The sequence below is a fragment of the Rhinopithecus roxellana genome, chromosome 21 (assembly GCF_007565055.1).
Source record: "Rhinopithecus roxellana isolate Shanxi Qingling chromosome 21, ASM756505v1, whole genome shotgun sequence".
In the NCBI taxonomy this organism is placed as follows: Eukaryota; Metazoa; Chordata; class Mammalia; order Primates; family Cercopithecidae; genus Rhinopithecus; species Rhinopithecus roxellana.
Window position 1 is genome coordinate 26149182 of NC_044569.1, and position 27158 is coordinate 26176339.

Consider the following 27158-nt stretch of genomic DNA (forward strand, 5'->3'; position numbering starts at 1 on the left):
AATAATACACTAATAGAATTAGAACCAAAAGAAAGTCTAGATTGTAGTAAGTTTGTTGTCTTTTTCTGTTTAGCAAAACATTAGAAGAAAAATGTTGAAAAGGTCATGATAGTATAATATTTTAGACCTGGATAGAACTGGGGATACTCTAAGTTTTCTAAAAGTACTTTTCACAAAATTACATCATATATATTTAAATGTCATATATATCGTAATTGTTTTGCCATTAACTTGTAGAAATCTATATTCAGTTGAAAAATACGCATTCCTAGATTTTTATCTCAGTATGTATTTTCTAATTTTCCTTTTAAAGTTAATATTCCAAATATATTTTTAAAATTCACACAAAATCAGCATGTATATACAAAATATTAAATTGTAAAATATCTCATTAGTATCTTAGATGTATCCATTTAAGATGTATTTCATTAGTACCTACAGCATGCCAAGCAATCCTATGCCCTGGTGGTACAATCATGAATAAAGGTAGTGTCTGCCACCACTGTTCACATTCTAGCAGTGTAGAAGATCAAGCAGAATTGCAAACTTAAAAAGTATTGAGGAAGTCCAGAATACATAAATTACATAATAAAAGTTATAAACCACCTAAAATATTTAATACTTAAACATTGCAGGGGGAGGGTCAGAGAACCTTGTATCTACACTGAAATTTGAAGATCATACTGCAGAAGTGAGCAGGGAATACATCACGGACATATTAAAGAGTTTCGACATTCTACTGAGGGACACTCCCAGGCTCTAAGTTGGAAATGACATGATTATTACTTTTATTTGGGATCACATGGTTCCAGGCAAAGGATTGCATTTTAGAATGCTCCTCCTGAGGACATCCTTAATGTAAGTCTGGAAATGGAGAATCTAGCCCACAAGCTATTGTCATTATCCTAATGAACAACTGCTTGGTAATCAAAATTTCTTTATGTGATATACCAAAAAAAAAAAAAAAAAAAAAAACACTAACAATCACAATTATGGATTGTGTTATTTTTAATGAGAAACAATACCGAAATTACTGAGCAGTGTTCATAAACTGAGGATGGTACAATATGCTTCAAATAGAGATACAGCTCCTGGGTCCCAAAATTTGCCTAAATTTGCCACAGTGATTTGGAGCAAGGGTATGCTGAACTCCAGAAGATGTCACCAAAGTAATGTTTTTTCACCATTTTCAAAAGGGCTGTATATTCTCCTCACTACTCTCCATCCAGTAAAATCTGGTTCTCCTGAAACTGCGTGACTACAGACTTACCTAATAAATATAATTGATATATAAAACTGATACATTGCTGGATATGTGCTGTGAGATTGGATGAAGCAAAGTTTGATTTTACAGGAACATCCCTCTGCAGACCTGCTTAGGTCAGGTTCACTCCAGAAGAGAAGATAGGTCCCTATTAGGGTAGAAAGAATGATGATAGAGAGAAATTGATACATTAAAGACATATGTAGGAGATGGGATCAACAGAACCAAATGATTGATTGGATATGGAGAGTAAAGACTGTAATTAATTAAAAATGATGTCCATGTTTTTTTTTTTTTCTTGCAAACCTTGATATTATAATAATTTTCCTGGGGTTACTGAAAAAAGGGAAGGCTTGGGAGCAAATTTGGTGTAACCATGGGACATCTGAGTTGTTTTCTCAGGTTAGTCGGACACATAGCTTAAAATACAAAAATCAGGCAGAGATACAGTTATTTGGATATGAACTGTAGTCGAGAGGAAGAAGTGGGTAAAAGATGAAATAATGAGTTGAGGAAAACTTATGGACACAAAAGTGAAAAGAAGAGAATCAAAGATCACAAAATGCAACCACTGAAATTTAGGCAAAAGAAAATTTTTACATGGAGACAAGGTAAATATCTTTAGACAAAATATTGATATGACTGAATCTGAAAATTATCAATATTATACTTTACCTCCAAAAAAGACATTTAATATCAGTCAAGATAATGGCACTCATTGATTTGAAAAATGGTAACTATTTGCACCACCTAGCCAAGGCAAATTACCCTGATGTCAGCTCATTTATTATATTAATATTTTGCAAATTGCTGAATATTCTCTCCTTCTCTTCCCCACCCCAGCCACTTACACATTAAGAACAAAATCAAACATTTTGTTTACCCACATAGGTATTTGAGTAAATGTTTGGATTCCTCCAGAGTAGAGTGTGACTACTGTGGCATTTTTATTTTCTATGATTAATTTATTATCCATCCAAAGAAGACAGATATAAGACATCTGTTTACCTGTCATTTTCTCTAGCTGTTTGAGCATGTGGGAAATTAGACAAGAATCATCTTCATAAATTAAAAATACATATAAAATATTAAATATTCTGTTAATGATTTTAATTTAAAATATGTGAAGATGATATTTTGGATGTATTATACCAAATAAATATTATTAAAATGAACATAATCTGGGTGTTTTTTATGTTTTTAAATGTGGCTACAGGAAAATTTATAATTCTACCATTTATTTGGAAGCATTACATTACATAACCTTATATTTTCAAATAATTTTTCTTCTTTTCATTGACTTTATTTTATATGTACTTTATATATTGTACGAAATTCAGCTTTAGAACTCCAAGAAATAATACTGTAAGAGAAGGCATTGATTTCTCATTACTGTTTTAAATTATATTACCCTATCAGTTTCAATATTACATAAAGTTTTGATTATCTATTGAGGACTATAATATTTTATCATTATTATATGTATTATGTATGCCTTTTGAAGTCTTATATTTATTACCCAGAATTTAGGTTTATTATTCTTATTATTTATTTATTTATTTATTTATTTATTTATTTATTTTTGAGACGGAGTTTCACTCTTGTCACTCAGGCTTGAGTGCAATGGTGTAATCTCAGCTCACTACAACCTCTTCCTCCCAGGTTCAGGAGATTCTCCTGCCTCAACCTCCTGAGTAGCTGGGATTACAGGTGCCCACCGCCATGCCCAGCTAATTTTTGTATTTTTAGTAGAGATGGTGTTTCACCTTGTTGGCCAGGCTGGTCTCGAACTTCTGAACTCGGGTGATCCTCCTGCCTAGGCCTCCCAAAGTGCTGGGATTACAGGCGTGAGCCACAGTGTCCCACCTACGTTTAATTTTATCTAAGCGTTTCTTAGTATCAAATGAAAAGTTTGTGTATATAATTTTTATGTGTATCATTTAGTTCCCTTGACTTGATACATAAAATATTTATAGATTTCAAAGCATTATTAACTTTCTATATTTTTAGGAAAGTTTAAATAGCATGAAAATTAATTGTAACTTTGAAACTCAATTATGCAAATATCTTGACCAAAAATACTCCTTAGAAGCTTCTCTGTGACATATTCTCAGTAATAGTAAGAATCATTGTTTTAACCCTCTTTTCTTTTTTTCTTACATTATTTCATTTTCTTTAATTCCAGTCTAATGGCTTTTTAAAAAAAAAAAAACCCTGCATTTTGAAATGATTATAGATCCACAAGAAAAGGTAAAACTTGTGCATGGAATCTCTCAAATCCTTCATTCAGCTAAACCAATGTTTACATCTTATGTACCTGTAGTACATTATTAATATCACACGCATATGATGACAAAACAAAAAAATCAACCTCTATAATACGTTTATATTGGAGTTCTTAACTTTTGTTTTTTACTCTGTTAATTTGACTCCCTTAAACATCTGATGAATGACATTATTAACCTGCTCCACCCTCATCTCCAACAGACATTGACAATGTTGTTTCTGTACAATATCAAGTGTACACAGACATCGTATAGCTCATTCAAATCTCTTTAGAAGAGAATGAACCCCATGTTAAGAACTTGTAATGTATGACATGACCCTTAACTGTCACTGTTAATATTGACAAAACTACTTTAACACAGTCCTCTTTTACTTACTTTCTTATTTGTTTTTTATCTTTACAAAATCCTTAGAAGATAGAGATTGTAGAGCAGAAGTTGTATTATTGTATTAGAAATGAGATTAGTATGCAGCATGGTTAGGATGTTATCATCTAATCGGGGAAGTGTGGATGAGTGATAGAGATCTTCAGCTATTGCGCTGTGTAATCTTTTCGTTATTTTAGCTTGTTGTTTTTGATGTTTCATTCTCACATAAGCGGAAACATATTTGAATTAAACCTCATGGTTTCCTATGCATGTGATTTTTAGACAATAATCAAGAATACCAATCAGCCCATACAATGCCAGGAACTTAACACTAGAAAACAAACGTTTATTCAATTCTCTCTAAAGAATCACTTTGCTGGCCGGGCGCGGTGACTCACGTCTGTAATCCCAGCACTTTAGGAGGCCAAGGCGGGCGGATCACGAGGCCAGGAGATCGAGACCATCCTGGCTAACACGGTGAAACCTCATCTCTACTAAAAATACCAAAAATTAGCGGGGCGTGGTGGCGGCGCCTGTAGTCCCAGCTACTCGGGAGACCGAGGCAGGAGAATGGCGTGAACCCGGGAGGCGGAGCTTGCAGTGAGCCGAGATGGCGCCACCGCACTCCAGCCTGGGAGACAGAGCGAGAGTCCGTCTCAAAAAAAAAAAAGGACCACTTTACCTTTTAAAAACATGGGAACAAAACCTAACAAAGAAATAAAAACCAAAATTTAAAGAATACATAAAAACAGAAACATTTATTTTGCTATCCTGCTCATTTTTCTGAAAGGGTAAAAGAGGCAAATCCATCAAATTCAAAAAGATGCACTCAGCTATCATTGGAGAGCTGTGTACTGTGTATTGCTTAAGAGTAAATGAGGGCCAGGTGCGGTGACTCACTCCCAGCACTTTGGGAGGCCGAGGCAGGAGGATCACAAGGTCAAGAGATCGAGACCATCCTGGCTAACATGGTGAAAACCCATCTCTACTAAAACTATCAAAAATTAGCTGGGTGTGGTGGGCGCCTGTAATCCCAGCTACTCGGGAGGCTGAGGCAGGAGAATCACTTGAACTTGGGAGGCAGAGGTTGCAGTGAGTGGGAATCACACTATTGTACTCCAGTCTGGGCGACACAGCCAGACTCTGTCTCAAACAATAAACAAAACAAACAAACAAAAACGTGAGAAATGTGGTAGACAGTTCTAATTGAAAGAAAAATAGAGCAGCCTCAGTTATTAAACTTATCTTTTTTAAACTCTGGCCATCCTGGGGCCAAGAATGATAAGTAGCTGGAAGAAAATAACGTTTTTTTTTGTTTTGTTTTGTTTTCTGATGCTGTAGCACAGCTAAGCAATCTCCAAAATATACAAATAAATCCATCATGAAAAAGTTATCAATTATTTTTGGAGATAAACAATTTTTTTCAAAAGAGTAAAGAAAATATTGTATATAGTACAACATAATTTTAAGATCTACATATCTTCATTGAAACACATTGGAGATTTTCATATTGTTTTAAAATTCTACGCTTTACTCATTCTACTAATTAAAAAAAAAAAAGGTAGAGACAGGATTTCATTGTGTGGCCCAGACTGATCTTGAACTCCAGCACTTGAGTGCTCCTCTGGCTTCGGCCTCTCAAAGTGCTGGGATGACAGGTGTCAGCCATCACCCCCTGCCTGCCCTTATTTTTAATTAAAATGTATTAATCTGCCAAAAAGTTACAGGGTTTACGTATTTATTTGTTCTGTTTTTGTTTGTTTGATTTGCTTTGTTTTGTTTTGTTGTGTTGAGACCGAGTCTCGCTCTGTCGCCCAGGCTGGAGTGCAGTGGTGTGTGAGCTCGGCTCACTGCAAGCTCCGCCTCCTGGGTTCACGCCATTCTCCTGTCTCAGCCTCCTGAGTAACAGGAACTATAGGCGCCTGCCACCAGGCCCGGCTATTTTTTTGTATTTTTAGTAGAGACGGGTTAGCCAGAATGGTCTCGATCTGCTGACCTCGTGATCTGCCTGCCTTGGGCTCCCAAAGTGCTGGGATTACAGGCGTGAGCCACCGCGCCTGGCCTTGTTTTGTTTTGAGACAGAGTTTCGCTCTTGTTACCTAGGCTGGAGTGCAATGGCATGATGTCGGCTTACTGCAACCTCCACCTCCCAAGTTCAAGTGATTCTCCTGCCTCAGCCTCCCAAGTAGCTGGGTTTACAAGCATGCACCACCACGCCTGATTAATTTTGTATTTTTAGTAGAGACAGGGTTGCTCCATTTTGACCAGGCTGGATTCGAACCCCTGACCTCAGGTGATCCATCTGCCTTGGCCTCCCGAATTGTTGAGATAACAGGTGTGAGCCACCATGCCTGGCTGGTTATTTGTAGTAGAAACGATTATTAATGTTTTACTAAACTTTCAAACTTTTTTTTACAATTTGATTTTTTATCCTTTTTCTTTTAAATATATAATACATTTTATCATATATATACGTTTTCTTCTTTTTGGTGTAGTTACTTTTTAATATGTTTCATATTAATTCAAACACATTTAAGCTTAAAGAGTTCTGTGCTATTCCTAGGATTTATCTATTTATTAGACATTTAAAATACTTTGGCCTTAAAAAGGGAAATCATTTAACAACTTTCTGTAGGGATATCTGGAAACTAGTGCTGAACTATATGTAAGATTGTAGCAAGTTGATAGAAAAAAAATTTACCTATAAATAGTTTTAAATAGTTACAATTAAAATAAACTCTCTGAAAAATTGTGATACCTTTTCCTAAAACTTTCATTTATAAATATACAAATTAAAATAGCTGAAAAAAATTAAAAATCACAAAAAAACAAAATGAGATGAAGTTTTCTTTAATGCTGTCTTTATCATTATTAAAAATAAAAGAGAAAGCGTAGGGATTAATTGGACAGGTTTTCCAATTTTATTTATTGACAATTCTATCTGTATTTTCTGCAATTCCTCACTAACGGATCTCAGAATCTTGGGAAATGACTGATTCCATATCTAGGACAGGAAATGCGAAAGGCCTGGCTCCGTATCAGCCACGGTCCAACAGAGGGACAAAACCACGTGATCATTTGAAAGGAGGAATTCTAATAGAAGTGTAAGCTATAATATCAGAGCAACCATAAAGATGTAAGGAGAACTCTAAAGGGTATCCCGACGCTCTGAGAAAATATCAGAGGACAGACAATCGTGGGCGGAAAGTCTTCTCCCTGGGACCCGCTTCAGCCCTCCTTGGAGGACGTGCAGCTGCAGCATACCCTATGGGAGACGTTCACAGGTTGCCTGGGTTCACATTCTAACCCACATTCTTCAGGAAAGAAGAAACCACCCTCCAGGATACCAGTGAGCTGGAGGATAAAAATGCAGGACTTGGCGCGTACTGCGTTGCCCGGTCTGGAGCACAGTGTGTTTACACTGGCGGCGGGGGGTCGGTCTCAAGGCAGTTGTCATGAGCCCAGGTTGCAGTTTCTGGTTGCCAGGTGCCTGTACATTTGGTATATTAGGGTCTGTATGTGTGTCTGGCGCAAAGCACCACACAAATCTCCACATGTCCAGAGAGCTGACCATGCAGCATGACAAAGGGAAAAAAGCAAAGATGCCACGCACTGGATCTAGGAAGAGAAGTCTTCTCCTGCAATGTTCATCCATCGCCCTCTACTGACAAGGCTCAACCTTGCACTCACTGTAAAGGAGAAAAGCTCTCCGGGGGTGGGGGAGGGGGGTTGGGGGGGGGAATTCCTGTGCACTGCGCAGGACCTTGTAAAGCAGGTACTGAGGCATGAATGTGCACCAAGAAGCAATAAATTGATCAGTGACAGAGCCCAGAACATATTGCTGTACTAGAAACCATATAAGCAATCAAAGACTAGAATGTTGTCTAAAGTACACAGAAACTGACATGAATGTGTCAGGATCTATTTTTCTAAACGTTCTTTGCCCTTTTAATAATTCCTTTTGTGATGTAGATAGCTTGTTTTTTTTTTTTTTTTTCTTTATTTTTCCTTTTTTCTAACTTGTGCGTGTGTGTGCACACATGCATGGGCACAGGTAAATATTCTGAAAAATAATTATCGTGCTGCTGCTTTGGAACTTTGAAGAAGCCTGGTCCGTTTTAAAGAGTAGTGTGGACAAAGAATACAAAATTTCGGTTAGACAAGAAAATTAAGTTTAAGAGATCAATTGTATATAGCTAATAACAATTGACTGGTTTAATAACAACATATCGTATACTTCAAAATTTCTGAGAGTAGATTTTAAGTGTTTTCTCCACAAAAAACAAGTACGTGGGTAATGCATATGTTAACTTGATTTAGTCATTTCACAATATATGTGTCTGTGTTGTGTATATATATAAACATCATCATGCACCATAAATATGTACTATTTGTATTTGTTAATTAAAATATATTTTAAAAAATAAAAATAAAGAGTACTCTAGGCAAGTGGAAACAGTGAACTTCATTTTGGGTTTCTTACTGGAAACAAATCCATGCTGAATCTATCATCCTAAGCATATACTCTTCTTTTAGTTTCTGGTATAAAGAAGCTTTTTATTTCTTACCAACATTCTGTAAATTGAGTGTCCTTCATGTTTTATTCTGCCCCAATTTTATTTTTAGCAATTCCCTTTCAGAGATCTCAGGCTGAGATTATATCAAAGAAGGTGCCACCTTTCTCTTTACTATCATGTTCTCATTGTAAGGTGAAGAGCTGTCAAAGTGTTTTTCCATTTTGTTTGTGCCACCAAGTTCCCTGCTTGAAAGTATATACTGGTTTTGGATTTTCTCTTGGCTTAATCCAGAATTTATATTATTTAATTTTTCTGACACATATATTTAACAATTTGTGTTCTAATGGTGTAGACATTTCCTTATTTTGCTGATTAACTGTTCCTTGCGTTTAAACAGTTTCTCTGTTTACTTCTAAACAGAATGCTCTTGTGAGGTTCCTTATCGGCACCACTTAATATTATTGTTAAGATTACAGTGAACCTAATCAAATAACTTTTACTACCCTTTGTAATAATTTTAAAAAACTACTTATACAGAGATACTGCATTAAAATAATTATGGTTCACATGCACACCATTTCAGTTACATGAGCTATGCTTTATTATCTTTGAAAGCATTTTTTTTTTTAGAGATTGCTTCATTGGTTTTAGTATTCATACATTAATATTTCACTTCTAGAAAGGAGTAAGAGATTAACAGCACTTTAAAAAGTTTTAGTGGCACTTTGGGAGGCATATATTAATGTTAGGTGTTTGGTTTTAATTGTATTAACAACAGCCTACCCAGTGAATTTCAAATCAGAAACCTGAACCCAAGTCAGTCTAACTCTATGACCAACATTGGAGGAAACACGACAGTCATGTGATTGTGATAGCCATAATTCCTGGATTATTAAAACAAGGAATCTTGATATATGAGAAAGTATCTACTATAATGTTATATACATTGACAGCACTCAAACCATGTGTCCACTGATTTCAATTCGTAAACTATCATGTGTACAGCAGGGTGAGAGGAAATTGTTGGCTTCTCCTTGGATTTAAGTGGAGGAACATGACAGGTAGCCATGTATCATTTTTTCAGATGCTTATGGGACGGAGACAGACTTCCAGAATTTGATAGTGACATCTGCATGTCCCAAAATAATTATTTCATGATGTGTGACATTCCTCCTTAAGGAAAATTGTAAACTAGGGCTGACTAACATCCCTTATTTTCAGTTTGAGGAATGCGTATCCCAGGAAGGAGTTTGGGTTCAGTCAAATTGACCTTCCTTTTATTTTTGCCCTTAAAATCATAAATAGCATTCTTTCTGAATAGCGAAACAGAAAAACCGTTTTTCACATTTTTAATTGTGCACATAATCTAAAGAGAGCTAGTCTTTATGATTAGCATGGAATACAGGGTTAAAATCACTATCATTCTTGGAGACAGACATAAATTTTAATTCTGTCTTACATATTGCTACATTATATGATGTTGAGAAAGTTACCTAAGTTACCTAAACTTTTGAAGCATAGTATACATATATGTAAATTTATAAAAAGTATTTTATTTCATAGCTTTTTCCATAAAGTTTTACACTTATACTTTAAGCAGGGCACAAGAAAACTCTATGCCATTACACCCGATAGATATTTCTTTTCCTCAGTAGAGTTTAAGACTGAGAATACTTTTACAATGCATTGCAATAAACATTAGCATTTGAGTTTCCTTTCGATCAGTTCTACCTATTTGTAGATAATGGTATTGCATTTTTGTGGTTGTTATAGAGGTACTTCAAAGAATAAACAAATATTGATACATTATGGAAACTTAGTAACATGGTGGTTTTCAATGCCTTGAATATTGTCAAGATACTTGTCTTAAACATTTTCATGATTATGTCATCATCCAAGGAGTTATTTCATCATTTCTCATAATTTTTTTTCCACATCTACATTTAAAAGACATGTAATTTGAAAATTTGTGTAATGAAAGTTTGTGTGAAGATGACAATAATGGAATACATCTACACTATTTCATCATTCTTCTTTTATAAAATTGTGTTGCTGAAAGTATTATATTAACTTTGGAAAAGATACAAAAGAGGATTGGCACACCATCTTTTAGTTTCATTTCTATTTTCATTGAGTATATGTGTCCAGCAATATTTGAATAAGTGTTATAAAGATAACTTCAACATCAGGGATGTTTTCCAAGTATTAGTTTTATTACTGTATATATAAATGTGTGTGTGTGTGTATATATATATAGGGGTGTGTTTGTGTGTGTGTGTGTATATATGTATGTATGTACATGTGTATGGCAACTTAAAAATTGAATGAATTACAAATAAAAATTTTAAAATATCTATTATATATTGATGCACTCACATATACATATATATATTGAGTTTTTTAGTATAACTAACAAATACTACTTACTAATTCTCTTTTGAACTATATCCATATGGTTAGTATTGTCATTTTTGCTTGTTTTATCATATTTCCAAAACATGTAAAATTGTTTTTCCAGGTTGCATGTAAAATATATTTTTCTGAAAGCATAGAATTGAATACTTTTCATGTTATAATCACTGTATTTGCATACATATATAACTATGGGATAAAATCACCAAGAGTCTCTGCTGTCATAAATCTAGTTATATATTGAGGAAAATACAAAAACGTTAAACAGAAACGGCCAGGTGTGGTGGCACGCGCATGTAATCCTATCACTTTGGGAGGCCGAGGCAGGCGAATCACGAGGTCAGGAGTTTGAGACCAGCATGCCCAACATGGCAAAAACCCATCTCTACTAAAAATACGAAAAATAAATTAGCCGGGTGTGGTGGTGTTCACCTGTAATCTCAGCTACTCAGGAGGCTGAGACAGGAGAATCGCTTGAACCCGGGACAGGGAGGTTGCAGGGAGCCAAGATCATGCCACTGCACTCGAACCTGGGCAACAAGAGCGAAGCTCCAGCTCAAAAAAAAAAAAACATATATATATATATATATATATATATATATATATATATATATATATATATATAAAACACAAAACTTTGTTCAGTTAACATACTTACCACATGGGACATTTACGGAAATAGGTGTATAGAAGATACAGTAAATTAAGCCTATTTTTTTAAAGTTTAAAAACAGGCTATCTAATCAATGGATAATCTAAATACATTCATATGTACACTTCACATGTACATGAAATGAATGAAATAATTTACTATACTAGTACTCGAAATATGAAATATAATCATAAATATAAACCATAATTTTATTTATAATTCTAGAAATATGTTACATCTAATATGTAAATTTAATATACATTTATTAGAAAATTATAGAATTCATCATGTCAAAAATTATTTGTATTTCAAGAAAACTGGCGTGCCACATTTAAAGTATCATTTATTAGATTTACATGTTATTATTTTAAAGTTGCTTGTTATATTGGTCAATGTGTCTAAGTAACCAGATGTGTTTGAAATTCTTGAAAATATTAGATACGTCCAATTTCTAAATATATAATCTACTTATAGCACCAGGTTTGAAGAAAAATGTCTAAGCCGAATTTCTGGAGGAGCCATGGGTCCAAGTTCATGTTCATTCTGTTTTGTGATCTCTTCTACCCTATACTGTATGTCCATACATTTCTAAAATAGTTCAATTTTAGTTCTAGGGAAAGTGCAACACAATAGAGAGCCTCTGAAGTGTTTTTTTTTTTTTTTTTTTTTTTTTTTTTTTTTTTTTTGAGACGGAGTCTCGCTCTGTCGCCCAGGCTGGAGTGCAGTGGCCGGATCTCAGCTCACTGCAAGCTCCGCCTCCCGGGTTCACGCCATTCTCCTGCCTCAGCCTCCCGAGTAGCTGGGACTACAGGCGCCCGCCAGGTCGCCCGGCTAGTTTTTTGTATTTTTAGTAGAGACGGGGTTTCACCATGTTAGCCAGGATGGTCTCGATCTCCTGACCTCGTGATCCGCCCGTCTCGGCCTCCCAAAGTGCTGGGATTACAGGCTTGAGCCACCGCGCCCGGCCACCTCTGAAGTTTTTATATCCACCTTTTACTGTCCCCAAATCCTTGGGTTCTAACCCATTAGAAATCAGTGCTTTAAATTTTTAAAATCATTTGTATATTTTTAACAATTCTATTACTACTTTCAAAAACATTTTGGAAAATATTTATAGGCAAGATTTGATCATTATTTCCAGTGAAATCATATTCAAAAACACACATAGCTTAATGAAATTCACAATCATTTCAAGAAATATTGACAATTTTCACTATGTTGCAGTGTAATAATCAGTAAAAGTTAAGATGTACTTATTTCTTAAGATATGCCTATTCCTCAGCATAGTAGGAAATTGAAGATCAAATATAACTTTGGTTACTAACATTTATTGAAAGAGAAATACAATTTCTGCTTTTGTAAACTCCAAATGGTCCCTGACTAGCTTTGTTGATAAATTCAAAGCTACTTAGAATAACTGAGTTGATAGTGTCTGTATACCTATTTAGTATCATGAACACTAGACTGTAAAATTTTTGAACATTATTGGACATTTTTTAAAGAAAAACAGCCTATGGTATTTAATAGTCTTCTATGTGCTCTAAGAAACCTCATAATTATGTTAGTTTATTATGTACTGGAGCTTAGAAGTGCACAAATAACATTCTAATTTAAGTTTCACATTTTACAAATAAAAAAATGAGCAGCAGATAAGAAAGTGTGTGAAAGAAATAAATTGTGAAGTAATGATAATGTATTTCAAAATGAGTATGTTCTCATAAATGTTTACATATCTAGTAATTTGTACAAAACTCAGTTTTATTTCTGTTGCTGTACCTGGTATAGTGATTAAATGCTATGAAAAAACATTTTGGCAATTTTTCCCTCCATCTGTTTATGCTTATATTTCATTTTACCTGTACTTGCATGATGAATAAAAAATAAAAAGAAACTTAAATGTGAGTTTGTAACCTATAGAATTAATTTTTTTCTTAATTGTTTGACAAAGTATAAATGAACTACTGAATAATAAATATACTATAAAAGTAAACTACTGAATCACTATCGTTAGCAGATTTTTAAAAACCTTTGAGGAATTTGAAAGTAGAAAACTTGAAATTTGCATGTTTTTAAAATTTAAAATAAAATATTATACAAAGCTCACAACATAAAAGCATGTAATTAATATAAATAGAATAAAATTAATTTTTTGATGTTTTAAAATAAGATGAATGCATAACAAAAATTACATATTATAAAAATTAATTTATATGTAATTTGTATATATAATATAGAATTACAATAATTATATAAATTTTAATATATGAATATTAAATATGTTAATATGTATTATATAACAATATTGTATAATATATGAAATAATTACATATTATGAAACAATGATATATGGTTTAGACTTTGTAATTTATAATGAGTCCTTACCTGCCCAGAGCCTGCACTTTCACAAACATAAGTCTCATAGTATTGAGAGAACTCAGGAGCATGATCATTGATATTAAGAACTTGCACATACACTGGGATCGAAGAGATCTGTTCTATATTGTCTGTAATGTGAATATATATAATAAAAATCTGACATATTTTAATATGTCTTTAGAAGATACATCATTAAAATTACATTAGAGTCTATATGGTATATTTTTATTTTACTTGAAAAAAGCAATCTGAGGACAGGATATCTATATGATTCACCTATTTATCAGCAATAGATCCTAGAAAAAAATTCTGTGCTAATATATTCAAACCAAGCAATATTTATTGGATGCATTGTACTTGCCATGGGCTGTAATAAGTGATGAGAAAAAGTAGTAAAAAGATAAAGTAAAATAAGGGTATATGGAGAGCTTGCAAGAGTCCAGGAACCATTTAAAGTTTTGTATTAACTCATTTAATCTTGATCAATAAATGGATTATTATCCTCCCCAATTTTACTGATAAAAAAGTTGATAAACCATTTAGTTTCAAAAATTACAGTTAAATTACTTGTGTAAGGTTATAGCTGCAGTGCTATAACAAAAATAATAATCAATTCTGTGAACCACTGAAATTTAGAGTGTAGCTTTTAAAAACAAATAATTAGAATCTAAATATATTTTAAAGTAAAATCGTTATTAAAAAACTAAATAAAGTTTTTATATAAACATTGAATTGAGAAGATTTTCTAAGTGAGCCAAAAAATCCAAAAAACATAATGAGAAAAAATTGTGGTTAAAACATTTAAATCCTTCAACTTGATATAAAAGAAGACATTTCAGAAAAAAGTATGAACTAAGAATTCACAGGAGAGAAAATTCAATTTATCTGATAGCAGACTTTCTCACTGATGTCACTATTAATATTTTAGACTGGATAATTCCTAGTTTTGGGGGATTCTCCTGTGCATTGTAGGATGCTTAGCGGCATCCATGACTTCTATTCCCCAAATGTCTGCAACATCCCTCCTACCCCAGTGTGTCAATCCAGACTGTGTTCAGACATTGTCAGTGTGCCCTGGTTGAAACTCGCGGCAGAAGTGTTGAGCCAAATAGCCTGCAGTTGAGACACATTGCGCTATCATAATCTTCACACAGCCTCTCACCACAGGTAAGAAGAATGATGGTTTAGCCCGTGCCACTTGTGTCATATGTTATAAAACAGCACCCAGTGATGGACTGAGGGCTGAAAAATAACAGTGTAAACCAACTCTAGCAATCGATAATGAAATTTAAACTACACATATCTGTGACCCAGTCTGTTAAACTTAAGCCTTAAGCTACAGTCTAAGGTATCAGTATTTGAGTAAATGATCCACTTAAATACATTCCAGAGTTATTTGCATCACATCCAAATTATATAAATGACTCAAATGCACAACAAAAAAGAATTGGGGAGAATAAATTACAACTGAACTATGACATTATGTGGATTTATTAAAAATGTGTGAGTCTGACCAGGCATGGTGACTCACACCTCTAAATCCCAGTGCTTTGGAAGGACGAGGCAGGAAGATAACTTGAACTCAGTAGTTCTAGAGCAGCCTGAGCAATATAATGAGACCTCGTCTCTAATAAAAATCCAAAATATTAGTTGAGTGTGGTAGTGTATATTGTAGTCTCAGCTACTTGGGAGGCTGAGGTGGGAGAATCGCGTGAGCAGGGGGTTGTGGCAGCAGTGAGCTGTGATCAGGCTACTGCACTCCAGCCTGGGCTACAGAGTGAAACCCTGTCTCAGATAAAAGAGTGAGTCAATGTAACACAGTTTTATTGTGAGCTTAAAACTGGATGACTTGAGTTTGAATCTTGGTTCTCAATTTGAGAAAAATACTTAACCAGTATGCCTCAGTTGGCATTCTGAAAAATGGGTGTGATAGTAGTAACTGCTTTATAGGCTGTTGTTAAGATTAAACATATACATAAAGCAAATAAGTAAATTACATGAAGCAATTACATAAACTGGTTAATATACATAAAGCAATTAAGACTACTTAGCACACAACTGAACAATGAATAATAAATATAATTGTTTTGTTGTATCTACTAACCAGACATGTATTTTGTGTACTGAAAAAAGTAAGTTGCAGCTATTATATTGTGTAGTTTTACTGATGTTAATCTTTCTCTCTCTCAGGCTGTAGTGCAGTGGCAGGATCTCAGCTCACTGCAACCTCCACCTCCTAGGCTTAAGTGATTCTCCTGCCTCAGACTCCCTAGTAGCTGAAACTACAGGCACATGCCACCAGGACTGGCTAATTTTTGTATTTTTAGTAGAGACAGGGTTTTGCCATGTTGGCCACGGTGGTCACGAACTTCTGACTTCAGGTTATCCACCCACCTTGGCCTCCTAAAGTGCTGGAATTACAGGCGTAAGTCATCACACAGGGCTTCTCTTTTTCATAAAAAAAAAAAAAAAAAAAAAAAAAAAGAAAGAAAGCTATGGGAAAGGTGCATACAATTAAAGGGTATGGGGTGGGATTCTTTAGTTTGTCTTAGTGTTTTTATTGAAAATATATGTACTATTTGTAATGATAATTTGAAAGAACAATACAAATTAAAAATTAGAGGCCTAGTTCTTGTTGAAAGCAAGGGAAAATCTTTTTTCTTTCCTTCCTTTTCTCAGAGCATTCATACACACACACAGAGAGAGAGAGAGAAGGAGAAAGAGAGGGGGGAAAAAAGCTTTGTATGTAAGTTTTTTCTTTGTCTTTTTGAAGTGTATGGAAATCTTTCAAAATCAATAAGTTTCTTGGAAGCTTTAGGATCCAGGATTGTATTTCTCAAGTAATGGTGACCATCTCTTTGAAATGTAATCTTTAAGGAATATGGCATCCCTATATCCTAGTTTTTGTGGAAAGATAGGAGACCCATTTTAGCAACGATCTTGTTCTAAGTTGTAGAACTACTTCTTGTCATAAAGACATGAAAAGTTAAGTTGTCCTTTGGATAAAACCACTTAGCAAACACAGGCGGTCACTCCAACTACCCAGTGAAGATAGAATGAATTCTATGTGACAAATAGTGCTAAGTCCTCGTACTTGAACGTCTAGATAACATTTAACTTGAGAACATGTATATAATGGATTGTATCTGCTCGACTACATAAAAAGGTGAGATTTCTTTCCATTTTGGCAATCTCTTAGATTTCCTACGATGCACATCACATTGCGTTTTAATGTTTCCCAGTAATAACATTTTTCTCTCTGTTGTACCTTTGAGGAGAGGTTTTCTGGCCTGAGATGAGATTTTGTTTGTACTTGTATTTTCCCAACAATAACAGTTAAAATTAAGATAGAAATTGTAATTTTCAATTAATTAAAAATTAAAATTTCTAGGATTTATTACACACACACACACACACCCATGGCCTTTAAGAAATACAGCAACCATTAGTATTTATCGTTTTGAGACTTTTCTCTACTGTGTGACATTTAGGATGAAAATAGATTAATGGAACATTTAAAAATGAAAAGATATTTCTAAAGATTTCAAGAAGAAATTAACCAGAAAATTAAGGTTCATATTTGTTATGGTTTTAGCACATACATCATCACAGAATATCTTTTTGCTTAAGTAATTAAATTGTATAACATAATTCAGTTGTGAATAAACTGACAGAAAATTAATAAGAAATTCATTTAATGTTTGTATCTTTGTGTTCCTAAACTTTGCTTGAAATTAAGTTCAAATTAAATCTTTGGTATTACTGTACAAAATGTATATAAAACTTCACAGCTTCACTTTAAAGTAGTTATTAGTTTTATTCACTTAGCTGGCGTACTGATAAATAGCATTGTGCTTAACTGGGGAAGCTTTCCAGAAAAGAGACTAAGCACAACAAACTTCATTTGCTGGAAAAAAAAAATGTTCAAATGGAACATCTCTTTCTTATAATCAGTATAATTGTTATGGTGAAAGCTTTTCAAGGTAGTTAGCAGATGCAGGCAGGTGATTTTTAAAACAGTTGTATGTAATGCCCTGTTTTCCACTGGTTAGGTGGTTTGTTTATATTGCTATTGAAGCTTAAATGGTCAAGCCTAATTATTTTTGGTTCAGTATTGATTTCACGGTAGTAAAAAAACGGCAGTTACACATATTTTCCCCAAATAGATCTAACATGGGCTTAATGATGTAGGATTTTTAAAAATGTTAGAGAAAGAAGAAAATGAAAATTTGTTATCCAGTGTTATAAAAGCTCGTTCCAACAAGTTTTTCCTTAAAATGAAAAAAAAAAAATTGTTCTCAGAAATAAGCGATGAATAAAAGCTGCATTTAAAATAAGTATCTTTGTGTTTCCTGACATGAGAAGCTTTGACATTTCCTCTATTGCAGCGGGCACTTATTCCGTTGTAACATTTGCTTCCTTTTATGGTTTAGTTAAATGGAACCTTGAAAACCCAGATTCAAGCTCTCCTACAGTGTTTCCATCCACAGAACTGTTCATTGTATCCCAAAAAACACGCGGAGATGCCTTCCACTCCACCATATCACCTGCCATCTGCCTAACAAAGTGAGGACAACAGAAATATATGCTTCCCGTCTCAACAAAGAGTGAAGAAAGGAAACACGATCATTAAAATTCTATGTAAAATCAGCTATAAGAAAAGATGCATCTGAGAATATTTTCTGTTCACAATTTTAATACTTTACAATTCTAAATCTATTGACTAAGTAATGGAAATGACTTTGATATTTTATATTGTGTTATATTTATTTCTTTAAGCTTTAAACAATATAATTGCATGAATAACTGATTCATAATTTTAAGGACAATATCCAAGTGGTAAATCAGAATAATTTACAAACTGAAAACGAAACCATCTGCCTAAATAAACAAGCAGAATTTCAGGTGAATTTCACTTATATTTTGTGGTTTCCTCAATTTACTCTTGTATGAAAAATTATTTACTGTTAGAAAATAACAGTTTAGAAGGTATTTAGTGGTAAGCATATAAATAAGCTGGAATAGCAGTAATAAGCAGATGTTAATAAAACTAATAAAATACACAAGTACACACATTTACATTGAATGTCATTTAAATAATTCCAACAACATTTTAAAGCAGCCTTGTCTCCATGTGTAGAAATTGTGTAATTATTTATGAAATATGCAAACAACTGTATTGGATTTCAAATGAGTACTTACATTTTTCTGTCGCTATAATAGTTAGGTTGTACCAAGCACTGATTTCCCGATCCAGTGAGTTAGTTGTAGTGATTGTGCCATTATCGTCGATATTGAACACTTTGCTCCTAGTAATAGAATACCTGAACCAAAAGGAAAGTATACCTTAATGTTTTTATTCTGTCTACATAACAGTGTTACATAATAGTCTTTAAGCAATAAGATGTCTTATTCAGTGCATGCCCTACATAGCCAATATATAATACTGAACAACTTTTAAAGTAGTGTATTCCAGGTATTTAAGATTCAACTCAATGGAGATAGGGAAAAAAAAATGTAACCTGACTTTAGATTTTAATTGATGGATGCTAACTGTAAACACACGTCACCAATTCTCATGTCAAAAAAGAATGTTAATAGATTAATGACTAAAATAATGTCAAAAGCCATTTGGGAAATGAAGAGAAATGCAAATAAGTGGGGTAAAAATTAATGATTATGAATCATTTTTTTATATGAAATAAATTAAAATACATCTTCAGCCTACACTAGTATTGATCTCTTTCCTACGTCACAGGTGTTGCTTGCAAATCTGTTCATTTTACTACAATTACTTGACGTGATATTTAACAAATGTTTTTGTTTGTTTAAAAAGTAAATTTGATAAAGAGTAAAGTCTATATAGTAGATAGACTTTTAATTCTTTTGGGAAATCTGAAAGACTTCTGAAATCTGGAAACTGGAATCAGGAATCCAAAAGATTTTATATATATATATATATATATATATATATATATATATATATATAATGTAAAACATATATACAATACATTATATATGACATATATTTTACATTTTATAATACATATTTTATAACATATGTAAAATATATGTATTATACAATACATGTATGTTTTATTATATATTACCTGTGTATGTATGTATATATGTGATATATTACATCATATGTATCTATTATATATTATGTATATTTTTCATATTAAATGTTTTATATGTATACACATGTAAAACAAAAGTAAAATATAATAGTTCTAATGTGCTTTTAGATTGATTGTGCATCGAAGAAAGCCAAGTTACAAAGTTCCCCCATTAAAAAAAAAAAAACTGAAAAATGACCTCCACCTCCACAATGAAAGAAGACTTTGAAATACTCAGCATATCTCATCTACAAGGAAATAATTAATAATAAAAATTAAAGAGTAATAATAACTAGGGTTCAATAATGACTTATCATTGCATGTATATTCCTGAAGACTTTGATGAGATATCAGTGAAGTTTGCCATAATTATATGGCAAAGATGAGAATATTTTAATTTTGAGTTCAAAAGTTTCCAAAACATTATACTACTTTGTAGATTGGTATTCAGATAAAGATTCAATAGAAATTACAAATAATTAAGCTTTAGAGGAGTTCAGTTTTAACTGTACCCCCATTTAAAATATTTATAAGTATTTTCCCTAAATATCCTGAAGTGGTTGCATTTCACACATAATAGATTTGTTGACAAAATTATACAGTGTTTTAACAGTTGTTATTTTGAATTAAACATCTAATCCTATTTCTGTAAAATGTCATTGCACATAAAGCCCATTTAAAGTTTGATAGGATGTTACAATCTTTAATAGTTTAATGCGCATCTGTTAGAATTTAGGAAGAAGAGCCACATAAACAATAATTGGTTCAGGTCTCATTAATTAATTAAAACAGAAATAAAAGTATATGTAGCCCTCTAGGATGTGATAGTAAGCAGTGATGTGTAATATGCATCATTTTTCTTAACCATTTTTAGAAACACAAATTCTCGTTATGTAAATTTTTCTCCCCCACTCCACCTTCACTGGACAAAATTTGTTTGGTTTGAGGTAAGTTTTAGTTAAATTTTACATATATGTAAAATACATACATATTTTTCCCATTTTTAAATCTAGGGAGACAAACATCAGAAAATTCAAAAATATGTAAACAGCTGACTTATTTAGATATGTTCCATCATCACCTCAGCAAAATTAAAAATTTGGAATTTTCCCACTAATCCAATTAAAAACATTTTAAAATAATTTTGGACTTACAGAAATATTGCAAAAATAGCACACAGGATTTCTACATGCTCTTCACTCAGTTTTTTCTAATGTTAAAATCTTATATAAAACTTCAATCTAGAATCCAATATTGCCTTTCATTTTCCTGTGTCCTTAGTCTCCTCCACAGTTCCTCAATGTTCTTGTCTCTCAAGACTTTGATGCTATTGAAGAGTATTGGTCAATTATTTAATAGACTGTCTCTCAGTTTGGGTTTGTCTGATGCTTTCTCATGATTAGACTAAGGTTACATATTTTTGGCAGGAATAACAGATGTGATATACTTTCTTAGGCTATCATATCAGGGGAACATGATGTTCATCCTATCTCATGAATGGCAATATTAACATTGAGCACTCGATTAGGTGATGATGACCCCATTTCTCTGGGGTAAAGTTGCTATTTTTCTTTCTTTTGTAATTCATAAAGATCTCAGGAAACTATTTTAAAATGTTCTGGTTTCTCCTCAAGCATTTATCCACTAATTTTCAGTGTCCATAGATGAGTAGTGTTAACATTTTTGAATACTTTCGTTCTGGAACCACAAGATGCTCCAGGATAATCTTGTCTTTTCCTTACAACAACTCTGAATTCTAGTTATCAGATGAGTTGCAGTATCTTTGATTGGAGAGCAGCATTAGAAAGCAAGATCTAGGTTTTAAGAGTTTCCATTGCTTCTTGAGTTTCATTGTATTTAGGTCCTTTGAGCAGACATCAACAGGAAATATATGTATGTATACTCATGCATACAAACACATCTATATTTATTTCCATATAATTCCTTCTGTCTGCATATATACTAAGAGGGCATTAGTGTATCATACCTCAGATTTGAATCCAGTGCCACACTTTCATGTAACTTTTCTCATTTTTTTATTTGTAACCATTTCCTTTGACAATAATGAATCTTACTCTTATTATCTACAATATATTTACTCATGTGTTCAATCCCAATATACATGCAGAGTAACACTGCAATCCCTAAATAGTAACCATGTAAAAAAATATACTCAGTATGTAGAGTACATTTCTTCTGAACAGCAATTTTTTTTGGTCTCTATATTTTGAAATGAAATACCCTCTTCCAAAATTACTTAGGTTGTATTTTCCTAATTCCTCTCCATTTGATTATGTTATTTGTCTATAATATAATAAAGTACATTTGCAGTAGTTTGCCTTCAATTTTAGGAACATCTCCAAAGTTCTGTTTGATTTTTTGCCAGAGTTTGCACTAATTAGTATTTTACTCTATATCATGAAGAATTCTGTGAACTTGGACAAATGAATAGTCATGTGTCTGCCATCACGTAATGACGCAGAACAATTTTATCACCCTCCTTTCCTTTGTCATATCTTTTTAGTTTAGGTACCACAGGCTTTGTTTATTTTTGTTTGTTTATTTTTTTAAAATCCATTCACCTCTTGAAGGACATTTGAGTCAATTCCAGTTTTTGGAGATCATGTATAAAGCTGCCATAAATGCCTGCATACAGGTTTTCATGTCAAAATAAGTGAGTATGTTTTCTAGGCCTGCTGCAACAAAACACCACAAGCTGGGTGGCTGAAAACAATAAATTAACTCTATTAGAGTTATCAAAATCAAAGCATCAACAGGGGCATGCTTCCTTTGAAGCCTGTAGGGGTGAATCCTTCCATCTTGTTTCTAGCTTCCAGTGATTTCTGGCAGTCCTTGCTATTCTTCCGCTTGTAGATGCATTGCTCTGATCTCTGCTTCAGTTGTCACATGGCAGTCCTCTCCCAGTGTCTATCTTCTTATGGGGACACCAGTTGTTTTGGATTAGAAACATACCTGCTCAGGTGTGACCTTATCTTAACTATTTACCTCCAAAATAACTCTGTTTCTTAACAAGGCCACATTCGAGTGTACTGGATGTTAGGACTCAACTTGTATCTTTAGGACACAACTTGACCCAAAACACAAAGTTTCCTTTTTTCCTGGGTAAATGATTGGGAGTAGGATTGCTGGGTGTTATTCAGTATATGTTTAATTTATAATAATCTTGTATCTTTCTACCTTGATAAACTCACTTATTACTGGGCATTTTTGTGAATTTTATGGAATGATCTAGACAATAACAAGCCATCTGCAAATAAAGAAAACTACATTATTTCTCTCCAGCTTGTATGTTTTTATTTCTTTTTCTCACTTATTGCATGGCCAGGACTTCCAATATTATAGATTTGGATTGGTGAATACATTGCTACCTTGTTTCCAATCTTAAGGAAAAAGTGCATAATATTCCATAATTAAGTATAATATTAGCAGCATTCTTTTGTAGATACTCTGTATCTGTTTAAGAATCTTCCCTTCTATTCATATTGTGCTGATAGTTTTTACAATAAATTAATTTTGAATATTGTCAAATGTTTTTTTCTTTGTCTATTGAGATGATATATGACTTTTCTTTCTTAATCTGCCAATATGGTAATTTACATGAAAATATTTTAAAATATGGACGCATCCTTGTATTCCTGGGTGCACTCCAGTTGATAGGGATATACTTTCCTTTTCACAAGTAGCCGGAGTTACAATTATTTGTAAAGAATTTTTATATTTGTTTATGAGGGATCTTGATCTGTAGTTTTCTTTGCTTGTAACATATGGTAGAGTTTATAAGTGTCATCAATTTTTACTGGAACAGTTCTTTGTTTTTGTGAAGGTTTTTAACTGACTTTTTGGTGATATATATATGCTTGTGTGTACGCATGTGTATGTGTACATATTTATGTGGTTGTATATATATGGTTGTTTGTAAATACATATATGTGTGTGTGTGCTAAGGTTATTTATCTTTTAATATAAATTTAGTGGATTCTCTCAAGAACTTCATCTAAATGTATAGGCATAGAATTGTTCAAAGTAGCCCTATAATCTTTTTAATGTCTGTGGGATCAATATATGTGCTCCCTTTTTCACTTCTGATAATAGTAATTTTTGTCTTCTCTTTCTCTGTTTGTCCCTTGGTCTTTCTCAATAGAGATTAATAAACTTTAGCAATATTTTGAAAGAAGCTGCTATTGGTTTCATTATATTACTCCATTGCTTTCAATTTCACTGCTTGTGATCTAATCTTTTCATTTCCTTTTTTTTCTGTTTGCTTTGGGTTTTATTTGCTCTTTTTTTTTTTTTTTTTAACAGGAAAGAATACGCTATCTTTCTCACACTTACAAAATACTTCAAAATTTGACTTTAGGCTTAATTTAGAAACTTCAATAATGTCCAAAAAGTGAATCATACCCATTGATAGCAAAAGAGTAATCCCTGTATCTGAAGTCCAAAAGAGTTAGGCAATTTTCTTAGTCATCACAGACAGCTATTAAAAATTACCATAGACTGGGCAGCTTATAAACAACTGATATTTATTTGTCACATTTCTAGAGGCTGGAAGTATGAGATTATGATGCCAGCATGATTGGCTTCTGACAGGAGCCCTCTTTCAGTTGCAGACTGCTGACTTCTGTGTCCTTACAGGCAGAGAGAGGCTGAGAGAGCTATCTGGGTTCCCCTTTGTAAGGGCACTAATCCCGTTCATTAGGGCTCTACTTGTATGACTTGATGCCTATAGGCCCCACCTTCTTGTACCCACCTAATACAATTTCATTGAGATTTAGGATTTCAAATATGGGACCCACCTTCTAATACCATTTCATTGGTGTTTCAGATTTCAAATATGAATTTTGAGGGACGTAAACATTTAGTCCTCTGAAATAATACATAGTCTTAGTGATAAAATAAAAAAAAATAAGAATAATTTCATACGAAGTTCTTAATAATTTTGTGGTAGAAATTTTATTACAGATTGTTTGGGCTCCTCTAATTTTTACCACACTAGGCTCCTTAAAACAATTCTATCATCTCACTTTCAAGTCTAAATATCACATTTTCCATCATTTCTGTGCCCCATTTTTTTAAATTGACATATGGTTAGTTACTACAATTCATATAAAGGTAGATCTTGCTTCTCAAGCTTTTACGACCTCAACTACAGCAATAATATTTTGTTAAACCAGTTTATTTTTCCCACCCAAGACTTGACAAAACTGAGTCTGGGAATTCCCATCCTTTACAGAAACAGCAGGTGATTCTTAGTAGGAAAAACAAATATGAGTTTAATGAATTGGGGCTAATTTACTATGTTTAATATGTGTTAGTGTCTCTCCCAAAACAAAGAAACATCCCTAAGGCTAAAATACAATGTCCTAATATTTCTTCTGGTTTTCATAGCTTTTACCATGCAGTGAGTATTAAAGAAGAGATATTATCAAATTAAAACTCAAATTGAAATCATTTTGCATTTTATGTTCAAACATTTTGGGGATCTTTTGCTTACAAAGAAAAAAGGAAATAAAGAAACCCCAAAAGAAGCCTCCTGAAATGTGCAGAAGTGGCTATTTTCATATGCATCTGATTTTGTTTTTATGATGTATTTTGAATGTTTGTTAAATCAAGCTATATCATATGAAAAAAATATCAATAATATCAACAACAAAAACTGCTATATCCTCAGTGACATATGTACAAAAAGCAATATTATTTAAAGCCACTTTTAAATGAAAAAACATCTGTGAAATCATTAAAACATATTTTTTGATGGATACAAGTTATTTTAAAAAGTTATAATTGCCAGTATAAAAGTGAAAATCATTAGCTAAAATATTTTCATACTGAAGTAAGTAGACACCAATGGTGATACTATAAAATACAAAACCTTTTAAGATTTGGTTGCACCTTATGTTTTTCTTCATATATATGTAGCATTTTCACATGTAGTAAGCATGCAGTTCTTCATTGTGTATTATTGTGCTTTAAAATGTATGCAATGTTATTATCTATGCATCACAAGCATCATAAATTATAGTTTATTCACTTGTATTCCTAAAATTGTTTTCAATACTTTATTATTATAAATTATAACATTGAATATCTTAATCATCAAAGCATTTTTTAACATGGCATAATATTTAGTGTTCCCTGAAGAAAAATGAATAGGTATATAGATATATTTTTTAAAGTAAATAATTGATATGCACTTATACAATTACTAAAATATCCATGACTAAGAACTATACATGCATATCAGAAGGCAACATTTTATGAAATGAACTATAATGGAAAAGTGGGAACATTTCTTGGTATCAAAAATTAAATTGAGCTTTTTCATTGAGCTACTGCAAGACCTTCGCAGAGCCAAGCAGTAGCCAGCATTTTAATTAATACATGAAGGTTTATGGAAAATAGATGAATAAGGAAAGGTGTCAGAAAAATAATTATGTAACAAGTTTTGTTTTTTTATGCCCAACCAGACTATACCTCAAATACTGAAACAAACACACAAAAAATAAAACAAAGGAAAATAAATTATAACATAGTAACTGAAAATAACAGACTATTATAATAGGTGGCAAATATTCGTTTAATTGTAATACAATAACAGATTTCTAACCCTTTGAACTCCTTTAAGTGGTATTCTGTAAAACACAGGTTCCCAACCCCCAGGCTATGAACTGCTACCTGTCCATGGTCTGTTGGGAAACTGGCTGCACAGCACGAGGTGAGGGCAGGCGAGCCAGCCTTACTGTCGCTCCGCCTCCTCTCATATCCGGGGCAGCATTAGATTGTCATAGGAGCAAGAACCCTGTTGTGAACTGTGCATGTGAGAGATCTAGGTACAGAGCTCCTTATGAGAATCTAATGCCAGATAATCTGAGGCAGAACAGTTTTATTCCGAAATCATTCCCCTTCACCCCACCAACCATGGAAAAATTGTCTTCCACCGAACTGGTTCCTGGTGGCAGAAAGCTTGAGGACCACTGCTATAAAAGTTTTCCCAATTTCTGAATATCATTTCAAGTAAATAGTATTTAAATAAGCCACTTGTTGTTGTTGTTGTTGTTGCTGAGACGGAGTCTCGCTGTGTCGCCCAGGCTGGAGTGCAGTGGCGTGATCTCGGCTCACTGCAAGCTCCGCCTCCGGGGTTCA

At 33.2% G+C, this 27158-nt stretch overlaps 1 protein-coding gene across 3 annotated transcripts in view; it reads right to left on the reverse strand.

Annotated features, from left to right (window-relative positions):
- Positions 1–27158, reverse strand: part of CDH19 (cadherin 19) — a 102068-nt gene that overhangs the window by 14548 nt on the left and 60362 nt on the right. For all 3 annotated transcript variants that reach the window (XR_750453.2, XM_010386337.2, XM_030926212.1), the window contains exons 8-9: positions 19078–19199; positions 13882–14003 (exon numbers count right to left, since the gene is read on the reverse strand). Coding sequence is in view for 2 of the 3 variants with exons in the window: in XM_010386337.2 (XP_010384639.1) it covers positions 13882–14003; positions 19078–19199 (244 nt within the window). In the remaining variant the exon portion in view is untranslated. The remainder of the gene's footprint in view (positions 1–13881; positions 14004–19077; positions 19200–27158) is intronic.